We start from the raw sequence: 23,994 nt of genomic DNA on the forward strand, positions 1-23,994 counted from the left end.
TCATCTCGGACATAATCTCAATACCAAGGTTGTGAACGAGTCTAGCTCAGATTCAGTTGGTTGGCAGAGAGGGATGAAATTGGTGGCCAGGGAACAGAGTTTGTGACGGGGACCAAAAACAATTTCTCACCATTCACTCAACGTTCAACTTGTTTGTGACATCCTGCATGTCTGTGCCCAGTTTCCTGGTAATGGTCGTGATGCTTTCATGTTATACAAGTCCTCAATACCTCCTCTAGTTCACCCAGATCATCAAATGGCAGGTTGGCTGTTGGGGGTCAATGGGGTATTGCCTTGTGTACTGGCTCATGACTCCTGTCAGGAACCTGGGCATAGACACAGAGTGGCGATATAATCAAACCCATTCAACAACAAGGATTCTGATTAAGCAAACCATTGGCATCCTGAAACAATGGGTCTGCTATCTGGATAGCTCAGGAGGGGCCCTTAAATGCAGCCCAGAGCAATTGTCAAGATTTATAATCGTTTACTACCCTGTCCACAATCTTGCAACACAAAAGGGAGTTGCCTTGGAGCTTCCTGAGGAGCAAGAAAAGGAGGAATCATTCGAGGAACTGAAGGATATGGAGGTAGACAATGAAAGGCACTATGTAAATGCAAGTCTTTCTTTCTTTTAAAAGTTGTTGTTCCAGGACTCAGCTATAATTGTGACTTCATTTTCACTTTAACCCAAGAAAGGCGTTGAGAATGTAACTAGGTATTGAATCTTCCAACATGAGTTGTGATTACTGGCCTGCTGTGTTATCAGTTTTGACAGGTTACGTGGATGTCTAATTTTGTCCTTTGCAGACTTTTCCATCTCGGTCAGCAGAAGTAGAACAAGCAGTTTAGACTTTTAGAATATTTGTGGTTTACTTGAAACTCACTCTGCAGTCAAGAATACCTTGTCCACAATTAGTGGAGTTAAATGGTATCATTAAAAGCAATGGTTTCATAAATGCAAAAAAAAGTCCATTAAGTATCTGGATAATTTTTAAATTAATAGGGACAGTGCAACAGAGAAAAGAACACTTTGTTTTCCATTTGTTAATTTTCTATTTTCTCAAAAGGGAAAATGTTATGGTGTATCTTGAAATTAGTTGTTTTCCTTTGTTCTCTAAGTCTCTAAAGTCACACAGATGTCTGATTACAGAGGTACTAGAATTGTCTGACTGTACCTTCTTTATATACTGGGAAATGTAGCCCAGAGGTAATAAAACAAATTACACAAACTGCAATTTCTAACACTATCAATGGTCATCCTTTGGATGTAAGAGCTGTCCATTCCGTGCACTAAAATCCTCAATCTTTTCTGAATTACAATATCCTATCAGTCATCCTATCTTCTAATTCTTAGCACTATCAATTTTCAAATGGGTTTTTCTCATCCCTTGTTCTTCTTATGTTCTCACTTAGCTATGTTTCACCACTGGACCGAAACGGCAGTCATGAGTTTGTCAAAACATAATCCTCAAACTTATGCTGAAAATGTCATCAGAATTAGATCATGATAAATACTGCACTAGATACTGCACAGATGTGAAAATGTAATCTGAACACCAATATCGTGAAATTAGCCACTTTGAACCTTTAAACTACATCTCGAGCTTCACTGTTGTGGTTTAAGATGTCATCTGAATCCCCAGAGTAAATCACAGCCACATTAATCTCTGCCAATCCAGCCATAATTGGTTATAGAATATAGGAAACCTGATAATTATTGAAGGAAGTGTTTATTTGAATACAAGGAGATACCTATATGTAGTCAATAACACATTAGTATCTCAGAGTATGGAACAAAGCTATTTCGTATGGACGCAGTAAAGGTTGATATATGAAGCGCCTAATTTTAAAGTATGAGACCATTTTAATTCAAACTCTTGGCTGACCATCAAAAAAATTGAAACGGAACACTATCGGATGTAACAGCACATGGGGCTGGGAAATATACGAAATGTGGTGCCACCAGTGATCAGGCTTATAATGCTTCATACTAAGGCAATTGGAGTGGTTAATAACCCCCATATACATTACCTTGTTACTTATTAAAGATCTGATTCTCCTTTAATTCCCCTGTACTTGCTGATCTACATTGGGTCCCAGACCAGCAAACCTCAATTTTAAAAATGTCATCCTTCTGCTCAATCCCTCATGGCCTTGCCCCTCCTTCAACCCTACAACTCTGCTCTTGAATTCACTCCCCAAACATCTTTGACCACCCCCCACCGCACCCCCACCTCTGCTTTAAGACATCCTAATGTCTCCTTCTTTTGCTTGGTGTCAATTTTGTCTGATAATGTTCCTGTGAAGTGCCTTGGGACTTTTATCATGTTAAAGGCTTTATATGGGTCAGCTGTGTCTCAGTGGGTAACACTCTAGCCTCTCTATCAGAAGGTTTTGGGTTCAAGTCCCACTCCAGAGACTTGAGGTGAATATTGCGCTGTCAGAGGTGCCATCTTTCAGGTGAGATGATAAACTGAGGCCTGTCTGCTTTCGATGAGTGTAAAAGGTGCTATTTTGAAGAAGAACAGGGGAATTATCCCTGGTGTCCTGGAAAATATTTATCTCTCCATCACTTAATGAAAACAGATTATCTGGTCATTGGGACATTGTTGTGCATAAATTGGCTGCCATGTTTCCTAAATTACAACAGTGACTACACTCATAAATTACTTCATTGGCTGTAAAGAGTTTTGGGATGTCCTGAGGTCCTGAAAGGCGCTATATAAGAATGCAAGTCTTTCTTTATATAAATGCAAGTTGTTGTTGTTTAGACTAGAACACAGACAAGGTCCCGGGGCCAATCCGGAAGGCCCCAGCGAGGGGGGGACGGAGGGCCCGTCGCCAAGCGATTTTGCCGGGGGAGGGATAGGCCGCCAATAGCCTTCCTGCCCAGAGGCCAATTGAGACGCTTAAGTGGCCTGCTTATTAACAGCCACTTAAGGGCCTCTTCCCGCTGCCACTGGGATCTAACCATCGGCAGGGGGTTGCCTCCGCCACGCAGGGAGGGTGCCTTGTAAAATGAGGCACACTCCCTGTGGGCTTGGAAGGGGGGATCCCTCCTCCAAAGGAAATCTGTGGCCCACGAAGGACCTCCTCTGGCCAAACCCCCACCTCCATGGACACCTCTCCGTCTGGACTTCACGTCCACCAACCACCCCCCCAGCAATTCCCCCTCGCTGGGGCCTTCCGGATTGGCCCCGGGACCTTGCCTCACTCAGCTGAGGTTCAGGTCTTCAGTGCTGGGCCTGGGTCCAAGGCCCTGTGGTGCTGCCGATACAGCTGAGCTGCCAGCTCTCTGATTGGCCAGCAGCTCTTGGAGGCGGGATCCCTATTTTAAAGGCATGGCGATCCCAGTGCCAGAAACTTTGCCTCCAGAACAACGGAGGATCTTGCCGGGGCGGGGGGAGGTACGAAAAGGCCAAGGTGGGGCACCCACCGCCATTCAGCCCAGCTCCGGGAGCCCCACCACCTCCACTAGATACCAGCCTATATAGTTGAAAAAAGAAAATCCACCGATGACAGAAATTGGCGTATGACTGAAATGTAACTATGGATTCAGGTAACACCCATAAACCACTCGAGTATTACAGTCCTGGTTTATGATGCCATCTGAAACCACTACCCTGTCCCCACTCCACCCAAGAATAAATTACAGCCTTATTAATCTTTCCCAATCCACACAAAATTAGATATAAAATATGGGAGAGCTAATAACTGTTAAGGGAACAGTACAATACAATGCCTTTGTGTGGTCAATTTTACAGGGAATCTTCTTTTAGTTCTAATTTGGAACACCAAGTGCTAGAACTAGTATTGCAGGCCGGAAGATTATATATAATTCACCATGCAGTAGAAGAGGATATGAATAAAAGAATAAAAATGGTGCAGTGAAACAGATAATGTACCATACAAAGCAGCAGCATTATTCAATTAACTTGAAATTCTGGAATCATAAACTATTAAGAAAAAGCTATGAGTTTTCGATCATATTTAGAGTGCAAACTGGCTTGTTTCCTTGATTTAATCATTATTTTATTCATTTGATGTGAAATAATTGATTAATTTAATATGTACAATTATGTGATCAACACAGACATGAGGCACATTAACCTAAATAGGGTTAGGTACTCAATAATTTTAAAATATTTTTTATTTACTAACAAGACAGGAAATCATTAATTAGTATTTAATTATCAGTCAATTTAGTCTGTAAACCTCTTGCCGAAGTGAGAGTTTGGTTATACAGCATGAATCTCAGTTAAATCCAATAAGCAGATGATTACGAACAGGGCCAATTGTTAATGCCTTGGGTACACGAGGCCTGCACGAACAGAGTATAGAGATGTAGGTTCCAGATCGTAAGGGATAAAGGTCCATTTACAGGAACTATTGCTCAATCATTGGCAAAGCAGGCAACTCTATAAAAACCTAAAATTACTGGGTTCACTAGCTTCTGTCACTTTATGAGCTCTACTGCATGCTGACGTCAATTAATTGGCAATAAGTGAAAGCTACCCCTTATATGTGGTTGTTCAGCTGCTCTTTCAGTTTATACACTCTAAAAGAGTACAGCCCATAGCAAACACCTGGTATTTCCATCATTAGCTATGCTCACAGGTATAAATAAGCTGAACTGCATTGTTGGCTGATGGAAATGTCTGAATCTTAATGGATTAAGACCTCCTGTTGCAGTGAGCTAAACACCCATCGGCACTACTTTAACAACTATCCCTCTATATTTCCCATTGGAGCCGAGCCTAGACAGTTGGAAAAATGAAAGGGGTTGACTGGTGCACAGAGGTCGGTGGCTTCCAAGAAAAGGCTGTTAAAAAAGAAGGTAAAGCCTCAAGTTCAAGACTATAAAAAAAAAACGAACAGGACAAACAAAATACACTGGGCTGAAATTTATACATCCGGCAGCGGGCATAAACAATAGCGGCCCACACTTGGTGGAGCCGCCGCGATATTAAATGTGGTTGCTCATTTAAATAGCTGGGGCGGACTGCCACCCCCCCGCCGCCAATGACGTGCAGAGGGCAGGTGGTCCGTCCCCGACAATGTCGTCAGCTGCTTTTGCGTAGGCACTGACGCCATTTTTAAAGGGCTTCAAACGCTATCGGTACATTTAAATATTGGATTGTAGAAAATTACATTCATTGATCTTTCCCCTCTGCCACCACCCCCAACAACCATAGATTTAATTCCTTGCCTTCTCCCCCCACCAAATACTTACCTTGTGCACCTGACCTTTCCCCCCAAAAGTTCATAAAATTCAAACTTTACCCCTTCCCACCATCCCAATGAAAAGAGTCTGACGCTGCTTCCTCCTCCCCCACCTGCACTATAAAACTGACCTGCCCGCCCCCCCCACCCGCCCCCCCACCAGTGCTCCACCTCGGCAGGGATCTGAAGGCACAAGAGTGCCGACCACTGGCACCAATATCGCTCCGGGACAGACGGCGGGAGTGTAAGTTTCATTAATTCCTTTGCTCCCGTTGCTGAGTGGCGAGGGGGCTGCCACGAGGCCTCACCGCCACCAGCAATATCAGGCCGGGCCTTCCCTGCGTCAAGGCCCGTGGCAGGCCTCTGCCAGAAGCATTTTCCGCCCCTCCCCCCAACCCGCCACGACCTCTACATCGGTGGGGGGGGGGGGGGGGGTCTGTAAAATTCACCCCTGTGATCATGAATATCATTGTTTCAATTGTAACATGGCCATAGAACACTAGAAACAAGTCACAAGTTATTAATAATTCACAATGAAATTAAATTGTTGCATGAACTTTATTCCTTTGTAGTAAAAATACTATAATGAGTGCAGAATTTGGAAGCCTGTGTTGGAAAAGTTTCTGGCATGGTGATGAACATTTTGGGCACATGGTGGCACTATTCATCACATTGTCTGTTGCTTCACTATTCAATTTTGCTTTAGTTCAAAATCCTACAAGATCCTACACACTAAAAAGAAAACCTAGTTAAAAAGGTTATGCTTTGGTTGCCTACAGAATGAGTAGCCCAGGATTTTTGTAACGGTTACTAGATCTGTGACATTGTAGAATAAATTTCTAGAAACTAGAATTGGCAGGGAGAGATCGGGCGGATAAGTACAAATTAAACTTGGAAGGATGCAAATAACTTTAATAAGCAGCATGTTGCACTTTGTTGGGTTGGGACAATACTTGGGTTTCCAGGCACAGCAAAGAAGAAATGGAGCAAAAACACTTTGAGTTAGGTCCTCAGTCCTGCCAGGTCTTCCAGAGGATATTGGTGGCTCCTGCACTCGAGTGGATGTAGGCCCAGCAGAACTGTACAAAGAGAGTTCTGATGAAAGGTCACAGACCTGAAACGTTAACTCCGCTTCTCTCTCCATAGATGCTGCCTGCTCTGCTGAATTTTTCCAGCACTTTCTGTTCTTAGTACAAAGAGAGGTCTAAGGGAGCTGTTGATAAGGTCTACACAGGCACCTTCAAGTAAAATACATCATCAATATGTGTGAGATTTTCAAATAATATTTTGACGCCCAGGCAGTTTAACGCCTTTGAACCTTATCCATCCATATATGGAAGATAAAAGAATGATATAAAATAGTACTTGGTACATAGTCCTATAATATCTCTTTACACAAAATGTGGTACAGAATGTATTTGGCTGTTAGCAAGTGATTTTGGAACAATGGGAAATCTTTGATCATCAGAGTCAATTTTATACTTCATAAATTAGTTATAATGGTATTTTAATAGATCAGTCTTTAAATCAGCATTGAAAGAATAAAAAAATTTATCTGGAACTTACTTCCTTTCTAATAACACTCTAGTCATCATAGGAAGGAACTTATCAAACTGTATATACCCTGTGGGTTCTTCTTCTTCCACCTTTAAACAGAAATTGTAAAACAGAATTATAGGAACAACAACTCAGGGTATGCCAATATCTAATTTTCATCAGTTTGCCTCTAGAAACTAGTGAGTTACAATTACAATATAGCTTTTTCTGGCAATATTGAAACTTGAGTTATGAATCAAAATTGAACAGTTTAGGGGTGAACATCATTCTTTTCAAAATATCCTACAGTATATTTGCTATTTGTCAAAATAATCCAAATTGTTAAAACATAACATTCCTAAATAAATGCCATTTTAATTGATACTAAATGAACAAAAAATGTTGTGACAGTTGGCTACCAAAATTCTAAAATAAAGGATTTTACACTGTTTCCGTAGCTGATAGCATCTTCTGTTATTATATCTGCTATGACCAGGAAGAAAGGTGTCCAGGGGTCTTTTACTGTCTTCACCTGGTCTTATTGTAACAAGATTTAATTTTAAACACACTGTGTTTTGAACCGTCCCTTGGTGAATCGCTGTTCACCACTTTCCAATTATAAAGCAAAGAAATGAGCACAACCAGGTTTTCTCAGGTTTAAAGAAGAAAAGTGAAATTTATTAAAATTTAAAACTCCATTTCGGTTATCGCCACGCCATGCCCCACGGTAGCACGCATACGCAATACACACATGCAAATAGAGACAGAAAAGAGCAGGAGAAAAATAAGTAAAAAGGTTTGAGGCAATCTCTGAAGAGGGATTTTTACTGTGCTTCGAGCTCGCTGTAGTCCTTGATTATAGGTAGTCTTGCTTTTCGTTGGGGCCCAGTATTCTTCTTAAACCGTTCACTGCAGGAGACTTTTCTCTCCTGGGGTTCATGTGTCTTCAATGGGTCTTCAATTCCATGAGATAGAGATGGGAGCAGACAGGAGAGAGCTGTTCTAGTCCAGGAGAAAAGAGTTCAAAAACTTTGTGGCAAGTTCAAATTCAAACAGCCAGTTAGTCAAAGAACAAAGAACAAAGAACAGTACAGCACAGGAACAGGCCATTCGGCCCTCCAAGCCTGCGCTGATCTTGATGCCTGCCTAAACTAAAACCTTCTGCACTTCCGGGGTCCGCATCCCTCTACTCCCAACCTATTCATGTATTTGTCAAGATGCCTCTTAAACGTCTCCATGGTACCTGCTTCCACCACCTCCCCCGGCAACAAGTTCCAGGCACTCACCACCCTCTGTGTAAAGAACTTGCCTCGCACATCCCCTCTAAACTTTGCCCCTCTCACCTTAAACCTATGTCCCCTAGTAACTGACTCTTTCACCCTGGGAAAAAGCTTCTGACTATCCACTCTGTCCATGCCGCTTATAATTTTGTAAACCTCTATCATGTCCCCCCTCCACCTCCGTCGTTCCAGTGAAAACAATCCGAGTTTATCCAACCTCTCCTCATAGCTAATGCCCTCCAGACCAGGCAACATCCTGGTAAACCTCTTCTGTACCCTCTCCAAAGCCTCCACGTCCTTCTGGTAGTGTGGCGACCAGAATTGCACGCAATATTCTAAGTGTGGCCGAACTAAAGTTCTGTACAGCTGCAGCAGGACTTGCCTATTTTTATACTCTATGCCCCGACCGATGAAGGCAAGCATGCCGTATGCCTTCTTGACTACCTTATCCACCTGCGTTGCCACTTTCAGTGACCTGTGGACCTGTACGCCCAGATCTCTCTGCCTGTCAATACTCCTAAGGGTTCTGCTATTTACTGTATACTTCCCACCTGCATTAGACCTTCCAAAATGCATTACCTCACATTTGTCCGGATTAAACTCCATCTGCCATTTCTCCTCCCAAGTCTCCAACCGATCCATATCCTGCTTTATCCTCTGACAATCCTCATCATTATCCGCAACTCCACCAACCTTTGTGTCGTCCGCAAACTTACTAATCAGACCAGCTACATTTTTCTCCAAATCATTTATATATACTACAAACAGCAAAGGTCCCAGCACTGATCCCTGCGGAACACCACTAGTCACATCCCTCCATTCAGAAAAGCACCATTCCACTGCTACCCTCTGTCTTCTATGACCGAGCCAGTTCTGTATCCATCTTGCCAGCTCCCCTCTGATCCCATGTGACTTCACCTTTTGTATCAGTCTGCCATGATGGACCTTGTCAAAGGCTTTACTGAAGTCCATATAGATAACATCCACTACCCTTCCTTCATCAATCATCTTTGTCACTTCCTCAAAAAACTCAATCAAATTAGTGAGACACGACCTCCCCTTCACAAAACCATGCTGCCTCTCACTAATAAGTCCATTTGTTTCCAAATGGGAGTAAATCCTGTCCTGAAGAATCCTCTCTAATAGTTTCCCTACCACTGACGTAAAGCTCACCGGCCTATAATTTCCTGGATTATCCTTGCTACCCTTCTTAAATAAAGGCACATTGGCTATTCTCCAGTCCTCTGGGACCTCACCTGTAGCCAATGAGGATGCAAAGATTTCTGTCAAGGCCCCAGCAATTTCTTCCCTTGCCTACCTCAGTATTCTAGGGTAGATCCCATCAGGTCCTGGGGACTTATCTACCTTAATGCTTTGCAAGACACCCAACACCTCCTCCTTTTTGATAATGAGATGACAGACTATCTACACTCCCTTCCCTATGCTCATCATCCACCAAGTCCTTCTCCTTGGTGAATACTGATGCAAAGTACTCATTTAGTACCTCGCTCATTTCCTCTGGCTCCACACATAGATTCCCTTCTCTGTCCTTGAGTGGGCCAACCCTTTCCCTGGTTACCCTCTTGCTTTTTATATATGTATAAAAAGCCTTGGCATTTTCCTTAATCCTGTTTGCCAATGACTTCTCATAATCCCTTTTAGCCCTCCTGATTCCTTGCTTAAGTTCCTTCCTACTGTCTTTATATTCCTCAAGGGATTCGTCTGTTCCTAGCCTTCCAGCCCTTACAAATGCTTCCTTTTTCTTTTTGATGAGGCTCACAATATCCCGCGTTATCCAAGGTTCCCGAAACTTGCCAAGCTTATCCTTCTTCCTCACAGGAACATGCTGGTCCTGGATGCTAATCAACTGACATTTGAAAGACTCCCACAAGTCAGGTGTTGATTTCCCCTCAAACAGCCGTCCCCAATCTAAATTCTTCAGTACCTACCTAATATTGTTATAATTAGCCTTTCCCCAATTTAGCACCTTCACCCGAGGACTACTCTTATCCTTATCCACAAGTACCTTAAAACTTATGGAATTATGGTCACTGTTCCCGAAATGCTCCCCTTCTGAAACTTCGACCACCTGGCCGGGCTCATTCCCCAATACCAGGTCCAGTACGGCCCCATCCCTAATTGGCCTATCTACGTATTGTTTCAAGAAGCCCTCCTGGATGCTCCTTACAAATTCTGCCCCATCCAAGCCCCTAGCACTAAGTGATCCCAGTCAATATAGGGGAAGTTAAAATCACCCACCACCACAACCCTGTTACCTTTACATCTTTCCAAAATCTGTCTACATATCTGCTCCTCTACCTCCCGCTGGCTGTTGGGAGGCCTGTAGTAAACCCCCAACATCGTGACTGCACCCTTCCTATTCCTGAGCTCCACCCATATTGCCTCGTTGCATGACCCCTCTGAGATGTCCTCCCGCAGTACAGCTGTGATATTCTCCTTAACCAGTAATGCAACTCCCCCACCCCTTTTACATTCCCCTCTATCCCGCCTGAAGCTTCTAAATCCTGGAACATTTAGCTGCCAATCCTGCCCTTCCCTCAACCAAGTCTCTGTAATAGCAACAACATCATAGTTCCAAGTACTAATCCAAGCTCTAAGTTCATCTGCCTTACCTGTTATACTTCTTGCATTGAAACAAATGCATTTCAGACCACCAGTCCCGCTGTTCTCCGCAACATCTCCCTGCCTGCTCTTCCTCTTAGTCCTACTGGCCTTATTTACTAGTTCCCCTTCATTTATTTCACTAGCTGTCCTACTTCTCTGGTTCCCACCCCCCTGCCACACTAGTTTAAACCCTCCCGAGTGACGCTAGCAAACCTGGCAGCCAGGATATTAGTGCCCCTCCAGTTTAGATGCAACACGTCCTTCTTGTACAGGTCCCATCTGTCCATGAAGAAATCCCAATGGTCCAGATATCTGAAACCCTCCCTTCTACACCAGCTGTTCAGCCACGTGTTTAGCTGCACTATCTTCCTATTTCTAGCCTCACTGGCACGTGGCACAGGGAGTAATCCAGAGATCACAACCCTAGAAGTCCTGTTTTTTTAACTTTCTACCTAACTCCCTAAACTCCCCCTGCAGGACCTCATCACTCTTCCTGCCTATGTCGTTGGTACCAATGTGTACCACAACCTCTTGTAGTAGTAGGGGCGTGGAAAGCCCTGCCTGCAACAGTAGTCGACTCGCCAACTTTAAGGGCATTTAAGTGGTCATTGGATAGACATATGGATGAAAATGGAATAGTGTAGGTCAGATGGTTTCACAGGTCGGCGCAACATTGAGGGCCGAAGCGCCTGTACTGCGCTGTAATGTTCTAATTCTAATTCTAATTCTCTGGCTGTTCACCCTCCCCCTTCAGAATGCCCCCTGTCCGTTCAGAGACATCCTTGACCCTGGCACCAGGGAGGCAACATACCATCCTGGAGTCTCTTTCACGTCCACAGAAGCCATATTTACATTTCCACATTTAGTCATGTGACTAAACGGGCCTGACCAGGCTGTGTATTGGAGAAGCAGGGACTGCGTCCTTTGTTCCAACACTGTCTGTCAGTATGCAAAAAAGGTCTTTCCGGCGAGGAGCCTGGCAATTCCTTGTGATAGGCCCTCTTTTCCTCCCAGCAGCAATTCTAAGTTTTAATGTTCATGTGGCGAAATAATGTGTGCCTCATTCTTGGCAGGTGGGGGCCTGCATGACATATTGTAATGCCTAGTCTTGATAAAGTATTATTTCATATTTGCAAAGCAAGCTATTTAGATTGTGCAGAAGCAGCCCTTTTATTTTATGAATCAACAATCTCATAGACAGCTTAAACAACCAACCTAAAGAACTTTTCTTCTTGTGCTGGTGTTTGCACATTTCAGGGATAAATTTGCTCTTCAATGAAAAATTGGAGAATATCGATTTTTGCATTCTTCCATTATTCATTAAACAGGGAATTTCAATCCATTATAGAATAGTATATGATGTATATATTTCCTAATTTTTTTTATTCGTTTGGGGGATGTGGGATTCGCTGGCTAGGCTAGCATTTATTGCCTATCCCTAATTATCTTTGAGAAGGTGATGAGCTGCCTTCTTGAACCATTGCAGTCCTTGGGTTGTAGGTACACCCACAGTGCTGTTAGGAACGGAGTTTCGGGATCTTGACCCAGTAACAGTGAAGGAACTGTGATATAGTTCCAAGTAAGGATGGTGTGTGGCTTGGAGGGTAACTTGCAGGTGGTGGTGTTCCCATGCATCTGCTGCCCTTGTCCTTCTAAGTGGTAGAGGTTGCAGGTTTGGAAGGTGCTGTCTAAGGAGCTTTGGTGAGTTGCTGCAGTGCATCTTGCACAGTGGTAGCAGTGTGTACCATCTACATCAGTGGTGGAGGCAGTGAATGTTTAAAGTGATGGATGGGCTGCTTTGTCCTGGATGGTGTCGAGCTTCTTGAGTGTTGTCGGAGCTGCACCCATCCAGGCAAATGGAGAGTATTCCATCACACTCTTGACTTGTGCCTTGTAGATGGTGGACAGAGTATACAGAGTAAATACTTACATGTATAAAACAGGCATTGCATTATGTTGCACATTGTATGAGATTATTGTAATGACAGACTTGAATTACAATATTCGATGGGTGCCTCACTGACATCTCTCTATTGCTGGTCCATCTAAGTCAATTGTAAACGTTTTGTTTTGTAAAAAATTGAACAGAATTTAGCTATCTTCACAAAAGCCCAAATTGGGGAGGGAGAATTTCTTAAAGTAGTACATCAGGTGGAACATTTTATGGTGCAATGCTTCCTGATTTACAAAAAATACCTGTTACAATAGATTTCCCTCCCCCTCTATAAAAGCATGTGGTTAGGTAATAAAAGGACATTGATAAACTTTGCACAGGCACTTACGACCAAACTGAAAGTTAAAAATATCTCTGCCAGAGTGTGCCCTTTCTCACTCTTGAAAGCTATTCCCATAGAAGTTATGTACCTACCCAATACCAATATCACTGGAACAGTTCCTCGATGGGGACACCTAAAGTGGTAGTGTTCCATGAGTTTAAGGGAAAGAGCAAAATCCATTTTGGTCCTAAGTGGGTAGAATCCCAAGTTTACATATCTGTCCTGATGTGATTTGGAAGAGATGATCCAATGGGCAAGAGGACCCACAACATTTTGGGGCATTAAGGCAGCAGTATTAGAAAATACAAACCCCAATTCGAATTTTTAGAAAACCCCAATATGATATTCTGGTGGCTCAACAAGTTAATCCAGTGAGTAGCTGAGCTATACAGACCATGTAACTCCCTGTTAGCTAATCTTAAACTGGACTGGGAGTAAGGAAGCTATAACCGGCCATAGCACAGCCAGTTGGGTTGGAGGTTTCTGTATTTATTATATTGGCCCGTATGTTGCATTGAGAATAACGATGAGCCTAACAATGCTTACTGTTATTATGGAGTAAGTCAGACGGCAACATCAGGAGTCTGCACGTCCGCAGTTAAACACAGAAATCCAGACGTTGCTGTCCACGGTACCCTGCTCCTCCACAGGCTGTGTTACACCAGTACTTTGCTGATAGACTTGGCATTGAAATCCATGTAAGAACATGAAGTTTTTTTTTTCTTTTTCTTTTCCTTTAAATATTGAAATTCAGCAAATCTCGTCTCTCTTTCAGATAGATAACAACAGACATGCAGATTCCCGCAGTTAGGACCTCAGACATTCTGACCTTCTGGGTTAAACTGTGTATTTGTTTGAATTTTTTGTATCAAACTGCAGCAGTTTGCTTTCCAACCTTGCTAACTACATGTGTCCTGAAGTAACTAACGTGGGAGCATTTGATGGGACAGTGTAGATGGAGCTTTACTTTATCTAACCCCATTTTTTTTTATAGTTGGAGCTTTACTCTGTATCTAACCCGCTTTTTTTTCCAACTCTGTATCTAACCACATTTTTTTTTCCAAGGTAGCCTTTATACCCCAGGCCCCTTTTATATACATATTTTTAAAAATAACTTTATTAAAAACAGATAAATAAACAAAAAACTCAAATTAAAATGCCATTCTCAGCGTCAACAATGCACTCCAGTCCCTGCGGTGCCCACCGGTCGCGGAAAAGGACATGAAGTTGCTGTACTTAACCACCCACTAAACACGACAGAAGAGGTTAGGGCTGGTGCATACAGATGTCAGTGAATTTTTAATGGTGTGATAAGTCATAATTAATGTCAAACAATGTCTTTGGCACTGAAAATGTAATTTTACAAGTGTGGAGTCTCATTTCTTTAGAATTTAATCATTGTTGGAAATTTTTTTTTTTACTTCTGTCTTTTTTATACCCCTCTATCTTAATACCCATTTTTCCTGCTTTTTATTTTGCTTGCTGTACATAATTCAAATCTAATTTATACTTCCTGGTTCAGATGCTGCAGGCAGAATTTTTGTTCTGGAGTTGGAACTCCAATATCGGTTAAATTTCTGGATTTTGACCCCATGTTGCGTCGTCGTCAGACGCCCGATGCGATTTCTGTAGGGAGGACCAATTAGTGGTCATCTAACTAAGGACAGCAGTAGCTTCCCAAGGCTGGAAGAGGCTATCCAGCAATGACACATTGGCAGCCCCACCATCTGAGGCGGGAGCTGCCAATGCACACGAGAGCGAGAGAGCACCTCACAATGGAGGCGCCCTCTGAAGAGAAGGTAAAAAGTTTCAATTACAAAAGGCCGCAGCTGCCATGCCGCCATTGTGGAGGGGCAACCCCTCCACTGAACGGCAAGCAACTGCAGCTGTGGCCCGACGGCCATGTTGAGTCTGGGGATGGGTCCCAAGCGGGATGGAGCACTGGCCCCACTCCCTCCCCCCCGCCCAACCCCTGAGTCTGCCACTCCTCCATCCTCTGGCCACGTTTCGACCTCATTGGAGAGCCCACAAGCCAACTGGAAAACTCCAGTCAACTTCTGCTGAGTGGTTTGAATAGGTTATTTAATTTTCCCAATAGGCTACCCACGTTTGCGGGCCGGTAGATGCCATCACCCCAGAATGAAAATGGCCAGAAGGCAGGAACATGCAGGCAATCCGGCATGCTGTTTTCCAAAGCCAATTTTCGGGCCTTCCTGCCTCCGGTCCTGTCTCCAACGGGAATTGAAAGTTCTGCCCTGCATGTCTCAGTGAGCATTCTTCAATTTGATTGGTTGAAGAATAACATTGTTACTTGCCCCGCTCATATATTCCACAGCTCCCCTGTAGAGGGCACCATGCTAGATCAGAAGCCCGATGACAGCAAGTCTACGCCCAAAAGCCCGAAACAAGTCTGCGGGCAGCTGTCAATGTAGTGAACAGCGAGCACTGTTCCTTCATCACTGACCATGAAATCCGGGTCATCATTGTTCTACTCAGATTTACAATATATATATATTCTTTCTTCTTTTGGGCCTCCTTATCTCGAGAGACAATGGATACGCGCCTGGAGGTGGTCAGTGGTTTGTGAAGCAGCGCCTGGAGTGGCTATAAAGGCCAATTCTGGAGTGACAGGCTCTTCCACAGGTGCTGCAGAGAAATTTGTTTGTTGGGGCTGTTGCACAGTTGGCTCTCCCCTTGCGCCTCTGTCTTTTTTCCTGCCAACTACTAAGTCTCTTCGACTCGCCACAATTTAGCCCTGTCTTTATGGCTGCCCGCCAGCTCTGGCGAATGCTGGCAACTGACTCCCACGACTTGTGATCAATGTCACACGATTTCATGTCGCGTTTGCAGACGTCTTTATAACGGAGACATGGACGGCCGGTGAGTCTGATACCAGTGGCGAGCTCGCTGTACAATGTGTCTTTGGGGATCCTGCCATCTTCCATGCGGCTCACATGGCCAAGCCATCTCAAGCGCCGCTGACTCAGTAGTGTGTATAAGCTGGGGGTGTTGGCCGCTTCAAGGACTTCTGTGTTGGAGATATAGTCCTGCCACCTGATGCCAATAGGAATACTGATAGGATAAATGTAAGAAAGATTAGGTAATACCAAGTAGAATCACTTTTATTTCAGGAAATGCTAAGTGCAAGACTCGTGCAGACTGGGACAGGCCAGTGTGGTTCCAAAGGCTGGGAAGCCAAGAGAAGTGCTTTATAACTGTGCAGTCTGGGTTATTTATCTCAGCTGTCGAGAATTCAGAAATAAATGCATGAAGTCAAACTTCACGATCTTTTACCTTTATTTAGTTATGAGTGTAACTCACAGCTAAGTCAGACAGTAGGCGGGAAAAGAAGGAACTGAGGCAACTTGGTAGGTGAAGGATACCAAGTCTTGGTGTGGAGCGTAAGAATTAAAAAATTGAAATCAAATGGCATGAAGGTTCATGTAAATCTAACTGCCAGCAGAAAAAAAGGTGCTAAATATTGTTTTTTTTTTTAAAGAAAAGGACTAGAAATGGCCTAAAAAGTATTGAACCAATCTTCTTCCTCTCGGGCGGTGCAGTGGTTAGCACTGCAGCCTCGCAGCTCCAATGAGGTTCGGTTCCAGGTACTGCCTGTGTGGAGTTTGCAAGTTCTCCCTGTGACTGTGTGGGTTTCTGTTGGGTGCTCTGGTTTCCTCCCACAGCCAAAGACTTGCAAGTTTATAGATACATTGGCCATTGTAAATTGCCCCTAGTGTAGGTAGGTGGTAGGAGAATGGTGGGAATATGGGATTAATGTAGGATTAGTATAAGTGAGTGGTTGTTGGTCAGCACAGACTCGGTGGGCTGAAGGGCCTGTTTCAGTGCTGTATGACTCTTACCTTTTATACTTACTCTTGTATACTACATGGTTCCTAGCAGCCCAATTTAAAAGTACGTCAATAATAAGTGTTGTGCTGCCCAGGGTAAGGTCTGGACATGGAAGGCATCTATTTCTATGCCATTATCATTAGCTTCCTATCCTGAAACACAGGTCAGGTCCAAAGGGGCAAAGTCTCAGCGTTGCCCTAACTCCTTTATTCCATGACATTATGCTTTATGAACAGATGCGCATAGGGCAGAAACAGCAGGTAAATCAGCTTTGAGGTGCCTTTGTCTTCTCAAACCTATACATGACAATTTTATATGTATTGGAAATAGTACTAGTTAAACTTAGCATACCTCTGCTAACAATTCATGAAGTTCTCCTTCACTTGGGCAACAGCCCAGAGATCTAATAATTGTGCCAATTTCCCTGTGTGCAAAAGATAAACAGATTAGCTATACAAGTTACAGATGGATTTCATCAAATGCATATGACATACAATCACATTTATATAATGCTTTTAACATAGAAATAACATTCAATTAGCAGTATTTTAAATGAGGAGTCAAAATTTAAATCAAAAGCCACAATAGTTATGGTCAAGCATTTTGTAAATCACCTGGACCTAAAGGTTAAGTGGAAGCCTAGAAATAGGAACTGGTTATCTTTTCAAACTAACTAGCTGATTTCCTATGGTGTTGCTTACAGACAAAGATGAAAAATGTGTTTCTACCCGTGCTCCACTCTCTTGTTCTTTCCGGCCACCTGTCCACGCTTTATCTCATTCTCTCGCTATGGCTATCATATACTTTGTCATTGTTATGTCTATACCTCTCTATTTATCTCAAACTCTTTTTTATAATTCCTCCTATGCTGCTCTTTCTGTCGATCTTTCTTTCTCCCTGGATAACAAAAAGCCGCCCCTCCCTGTCTTCTTTTCCTTATATATGCATTTTACCGGCGGCGGCGGGCCTCTCCCTGCAGCATTTTACCGGCCCCCGCGCTGCGACCCACGGCGTCAAGGGGCCAATAAAATTCAGCCCCTGTACTCCTTTCCAGCCATCACGTGCCGTCCCATTCACAATCTGAAAAGCCGGCAGGTCCTCACTCTGCATTACAGAAGGGAGGAGGGGAGGGGGATACACAGGGGTCTAACTCTGCATTCTGGAAGGGAGGGGGGATACACAGGGGTCTAACTCTGCATTCTTAAATGGAGGGGGGAATACACAGGGGTCTCACTTTGTATTCTTAAATGGAGGAGGGGGGATATGCAGGGGTCTCACTCTGCATTCTGGAAGGGAGGAGGGAGGAGGGATTTGCAGGGGTCTCACTCTGCATTCTGAAAGGAAGGGGGTCTGGGATTACTGGATGGAAAACTGTGCTGGCATGAAGGGAGGTACCGTATACCATCCCTCTGTTAACAGTGTACGCTCTGTGTTTTTGAGGGAGCAATGGCACACTAGGCACCCTGTGTGTGGGGAGGGTGCCAGAAAGGGCAGGAGCATTAAGGTTTTATGGATGGTGGGGGCAATCAATTCAGCTGATAGGATCTTGATGTGGTCATGCTGTGCCACTCTGAGTGTTGGCCAAGATGGGCAATGCCGTGGCACGCCACATAGTTGATCCAGGAAAGCAGCTGAGATACCTGTCAACGCCAATCCATGCCCTCTTAGGAACCTTGGAATACGTGCAGGGTTCAACTTTATTTATCACATGAAAATAGGTATGGCTCAGCCTACATTGTGTGATCCTCTGCACGTGCGGATCCGTATGCGCCAGAGGCAATACCAACAGGCAGGACTGATCCACGTAGAGGCTCCCGGTCGTGAGCAGCAGCCCGCAAGGGGAGCCTGCCATTACGGTTGCCGTGCATCTACAGGCCCCACATGACATGCCATCAGAAGTCAGAGCACCAGTGTCAGAGGAGATTGCGCATGTAGAGAGGGTGGTGACACATCTCTGTGCCGTGCTCAAGGATGACCTGCAGCCCATGGGCTTCGGTGGACATCCCATGTCTTTGTTCCTCATAGTGGCAGCGATTCTCAAGCCTAATGCCTCTGCAGCCTTTTAGGAGTGCACCAGAGACCTTTGTGGGGTCACACAGTCAGCAGTGCACTGCTGCATCAGGGAGGTCACCACTGCCCTGCACGGGAGGGCCAGTGAGGATATCTGCTTCAGGACGGACTCTCACAGCCAGGCCCAGAGGGTCAGTGGTTCGGGCACCATTGCCAGAGAACCATGGGTTATAATGTTCATAGACTGCACTCATGTGGCCATCAGGCCTACTGCCAGGCTACCACCTGCAGACATCACCATTAAAGGAGCCCTCTCAATCAAGGTGAAGCTGGTATGTGAACACTGCGGCTGCTTGCAGAGAATGTGTGACCGCTTCTCAGGCAGCTGCCATGACACCTCGGTTTTGTGCCAGTCCCGGCTGCCACCGCTGTTCACTGAACTGGCTCAGATGGTGGTGTGGCTTCTTGGAGATAAGGGCTATCCTTTGCAGAGATTCCACCAGCAGACTCGGAAGGCGGAGTTCCAGAGCGGTAAGTATAAAAAACTTACCTCGGGGATTCTCGGAGCAGATTCGGAGGGCGGAGTTCCAGACCGGTAAGTTACCTCGGGTGGGGAAAAACAACCTGAGAAATAGACGTCACAGGAAAGCTGTGACCTGATTGGCTGGTAGGGAATCTGTACTGAATTTGAAAATAAAACTGTTAAAAATTGATTAAAACACTAATTAACAAGTAGAGTAACTAAATCAGAGGGAGGAGATTACTGTATTTAGTTAGCATTTAGTATTTATTGTAGAAAGCTAGCACTAGGGATCACATAGTTAAGTGTATCATAGTTTAGTAAGGATTTAATAAGTATTTATTTATTTTATATTAATTAACTAATTAGTGCTAGAAATGACAGTTAGAGGGGTGAAGTGCTGCACCTGTGAGATGTGGGAAGTCCGTGACACTTCCACCGTTCTGGGCGACTACATCTGCAGGAAGTGTACCCAGTTGCAGCTCCTCACAGACCGCATGGATCGGTTGGAGCAGCAACTGGATGCATTTAGGAGCATGCAGGTGGCGGAAAGCGTCATAGACAGGAGTTTTAGAGAAGTGGTTACACCAAGGTGCAGGCAGATAGATGGGTGACCGCTAGAAGGGGCAGGCAGTCAGTGCAGGAATCCCCTGTGGCTATCCCCTTCTCTAACAAGTATACCGTTTTGGATACTGTTGGGGGGGGATGGCCTATCAGGGGAAAACAGCAGCAGCCAGAGCAGTGGCACCACGGCTGGCACTGTTGTTCAGCAGGGAGGGACAAAGCGCAGAAGAGCAATAATTATAGGGGACTCTATAGTCAGGGGCACAGATAGATGCTTCTGTGGACGTGAAAGAGACTCCAGGATGGTATGTTGCCTCCCTGGTATTCTTTGTATTCTTAAATGGAGGAGGGGGGATATGCAGGTGTCTCACTCTGCATTCTGGAAGGGAGGATACTGTTGGGGGGGATGGCCTATCGGGGGAAAACAGCAGCAGCCAGAGCAGTGGCACCACGGCTGGCACTGTTGTTCAGCAGGGAGGGACAAAGCGCAGAAGAGCAATAGTTATAGGGGACTCTATAGTCAGGGGCACAGATAGGTGCTTCTGTGGACGTGAAAGAGACTTCAGGATGGTATGTTGCCTCCCTGGTGCCAGGGTCAAGGATGTCTCTGAACGGAGAGGGCATTCTGAAGGGGGAGGGTGAACAGCCAGAGGTTGTGGTACACATCGGTACCAATGACATAGGCAGGAAGAGTGATGAGGTCCTGCAGGGGGAGCTTAGAGAGTTAGGTAGTAAGTTTAAAAAAAACAGGACCTCTAGGGTTGTAATCTCTGGTTTACTCCCTGTGCCATGTGCCAGTGAGGCTAGAAATAGGAAGATAGTGCAGCTAAACACGTGGCTGAGCAGCTGGTTTAGAAGGGAGGGTTTCAGATATCTGGACCATTGGGATCTCTTCAGGGACAGATGGGACCTGTACAAGAAGGACGTGTTGCATCTAAACTGGAGGGGCACTAATATCCCGGCTGCAAGGTTTGCTAGCGTCACTCGGGAGGGTTTAAACTAGTGTGGCAGGGGGGTGGGAACCAGGGCAGTAGGACAGCTAGTGAAATAAATGAGGAGGACATAGTAAATAAGGCCAGTAGGACTAAGAGGAAGAGCAGGCAGGGAGAGGTTGCTGAGCACAGTGGTCTGAAGTGCATTTGTTTCAATGCGAGAAGTATAACAGGTAAGGCAGATGAACTTAGAGCTTGGATTAGTACTTGGAACTATGATGTTGCTATTACAGAGACTTGGTTGTGGGAAGGGCAGGATTGGCAGCTAAATGTTCCAGGATTTAGAAGCTTCAGGCGGGATAGAGGGGAATGTAAAAGGGGTGGGGGAGTTGCATTACTGGTTAAGGAGAATATCACAGCTGTACTGCGGGAGGACACCTCAGAGGGGTCATGCAGCGAGGCAATATGGGTGGAGCTCAGCAATAGGAAGGGTGCAGTCACGATGTTGGGGGTTTACTACAGGCCTCCCAACAGCCAGCGGGAGGTAGAGGAGCAGATATGGAGACAGATTTTGGAAAGATGTAAAGGTAACAGGGTTGTGGTGGTGGGTGATTTTAACTTCCCCTATATTGACTGGGACTCACTTAGTGCTAGGGGCTTGGATGGGGCAGAATTTGTGAGGAGCATCCAGGAGGGCTTCTTGATACAGTATGTAGATAGTCCAACTAGGGATGGGGCCATTCTGGACCTGGTATTGGGGAATGAGCCCGGCCAGGTGGTCGAAGTTTCAGTGGGGGAACATTTCGGGAGCAGTGACCATAATTCCATAAGTTTTAAGGTACTTGTGGATAAGGATAAGAGTAGTCCTCGGGTGAAGGTGCTAAATTGGGGAAAGGCTAATTATAACAATATTAGGCAGGAACTGAAGAATTTAGATTGGGGGCGGCTGTTTGAGGATAAATCAACATCTGACATGTGGGAGTCTTTCAAACGTCAGCTGATTCGAATCCAGGACCAGCATGTTTCTGTGAGGAAGAAAGACAAGTTTGGCAAGTTTCGGGAACCTTGGATAACGCGGGATATTGTGAGCCGAGTCAAAAAGAAAAAGGAAGCATTTGTAAGGGCTGGAAGGCTAGGAACAGAGGAAGCACTTGAGGAATATAAAGACAGTAGGAAGGAACTTAAGCAAGGAATCAGGAGGGCTAAAAGGGGTCATGAAATGTCATTGGCAAACAGGATTAAGGAAAATCCCAAGGCTTTTTATACATATATAAAGAGCAAGAGGGTAACCAGGGAAAGGTTTGGCCCACTCAAGGACAGAGATGGGAATCTATGTGTGGAACCAGAGGAAATGGACAAGGTGCTAAATGAGTACTTTGCATCAGTATTCACCAAAGAGAAGGACTTGGTGGATGAGCCTAGGGAAGGGAGTGCAGATAGTCTCAGTCATCTCATTATCAAAAAGGAGGAGGTGTTGGGTGTCTTGCAAAGCATTAAGGTAGATAAGTCCCCAGGCCCTGATGGGATCTACCCTAGAATACTGAGGGAGGCAAGGGAAGAAATTGCTGGGGCCTTGACAGAAATCTTTGCATCCTCATTGGCTACAGGTGAGGTCCCAGAGGACTGGAGAATAGCCAATGTTGTGCCTTTGTTTAAGAAGGGTGGCAAGGATAATCCAGGAAATTACAGGCCGGTGAGCCTTACGTCAGTGGTAGGGAAACTATTAGAGAGGATTATTCGGGACAGGATTTACTCCCATTTGGAAACAAACGAACTTATTAGCGAGAGACAGCATGGTTTTGTGAAGGGGAGGTCGTGTCTTACTAATTTGATTGAGTTTTTTTGAGGAAGTGACGAAGATGATTGATGAAGGAAGGGCAGTGGATGTAATCTATATGGACTTTAGTAAAGCCTTTGACAAGGTCCCGCATGGCAGACTGGTACAAAAGGTGAAGTCACATGGGATCAGAGTTGAGCTGGCAAGATGGATACAGAACTGGCTCGGTCGTAGAAGACAGAGGGTATCAGTGGATGGGTGTTTTTCTGAATGGAGGGATGTGACTAGTGGTGTTCCGCAGGGATCAGTGCTGGGACCTTTGCTCTTTGTAGTATATATAAATGATTTGGAGGAAAATGTAGCTGGTCTGATTAGTAAGTTTTTGGACGACACAAAGGTTGGTGGAGTTGCGGATAATGATGAGGATTGTCAGAGAATACAGCAGGATATAGATCGGTTGGAGACTTAGGCGGAGAAATGGCAGATGGAGTTTAATCCGGACAAATGTGAGGTAATGAATTTTGGAAGGTCAAATGCAGGTGGGAGGTATACAGTAAATGGCAGAACCCTTAGGAGTATTGACAGGCAGAGAGATCTGGGCATCCAGGTCCACAAGTCACTGAAAGTGGCAACGCAGGTGGATAAGGTAGTCAAGAAGGCATACGGCATGCTTGCCTTCATCGGTCGGGGCGTAGAGTATAAAAATTGGCAAGTCATGTTGCAGCTGTACAGAACTTTAGTTAGGCCACACTTAGAATATTGCGTGCAATTCTGGTCGCCACACTACCAGAAGGACGTGGAGGCTTTGGAGCGGGTGCAGAGGAGGTTTACCAGGATGTTGCCTGGTCTGGAGGGCATTAGCTATGAGGAGAGGTTGGAAAAACTCGGATTGTTTTCACTGGAACGACAGAGGTGGAGGGGCGACATGATAGAGGTTTACAAAGTTATGAGTGGCATGGACAGAGTGGATAGTCAGAAGCTTTTTCCCAGGGTGGAAGAGTCAGTTACAAGGGGACATAGGTTTAAGGTGTGAGGGGCAAAGATTAGAGGGGATGTGCGAGGCAAGTTTTTTTACACAGAGGGTGGTGAGTGCCTGGAACTTGCTGCCAGGGGAGGTGGTGGAAGCAGATACGATAGCGACGTTTACGAAACATCTTGACAAATACATGAATAGGAAGGGAATAGAGGGATATGGGCCCCGGAAGTGCAGAAGGTGCTAGTTTAGGCAGGCATCAAGATCGGCGCAGGCTTGGAGGGCCGAATGGCCTGTTCCTGTGCTGCACTGTTCTTTGTTCAGTGCTGCAGAGGAGAGATACAATGCCAGTCACTGAGCTACATGAGCCACCACTGAGCAGGAGATGGGCATGCTGAAAAAGCGCTTCCAATGCCTGAATGGGTA

The 23,994-nt window shown here is 45.0% G+C and overlaps 1 protein-coding gene across 3 annotated transcripts in view; it reads right to left on the minus strand.

Annotated features, from left to right (window-relative positions):
• The window catches only part of efcab2 (EF-hand calcium binding domain 2), a 51,213-nt gene that overhangs the window by 12,131 nt on the left and 15,088 nt on the right, over positions 1–23,994 (minus strand). For all 3 annotated transcript variants that reach the window (XM_068044161.1, XM_068044163.1, XM_068044162.1), the window contains exons 3-4: positions 17,144–17,216; positions 6,793–6,872 (exon numbers count right to left, since the gene is read on the minus strand). In XM_068044161.1, coding sequence (XP_067900262.1) covers positions 6,793–6,872; positions 17,144–17,216 — 153 coding nt within the window. The remainder of the gene's footprint in view (positions 1–6,792; positions 6,873–17,143; positions 17,217–23,994) is intronic.

Source organism: Heterodontus francisci, chromosome 13, assembly GCF_036365525.1.
Source record: "Heterodontus francisci isolate sHetFra1 chromosome 13, sHetFra1.hap1, whole genome shotgun sequence".
In the NCBI taxonomy this organism is placed as follows: domain Eukaryota; kingdom Metazoa; phylum Chordata; class Chondrichthyes; order Heterodontiformes; family Heterodontidae; genus Heterodontus; species Heterodontus francisci.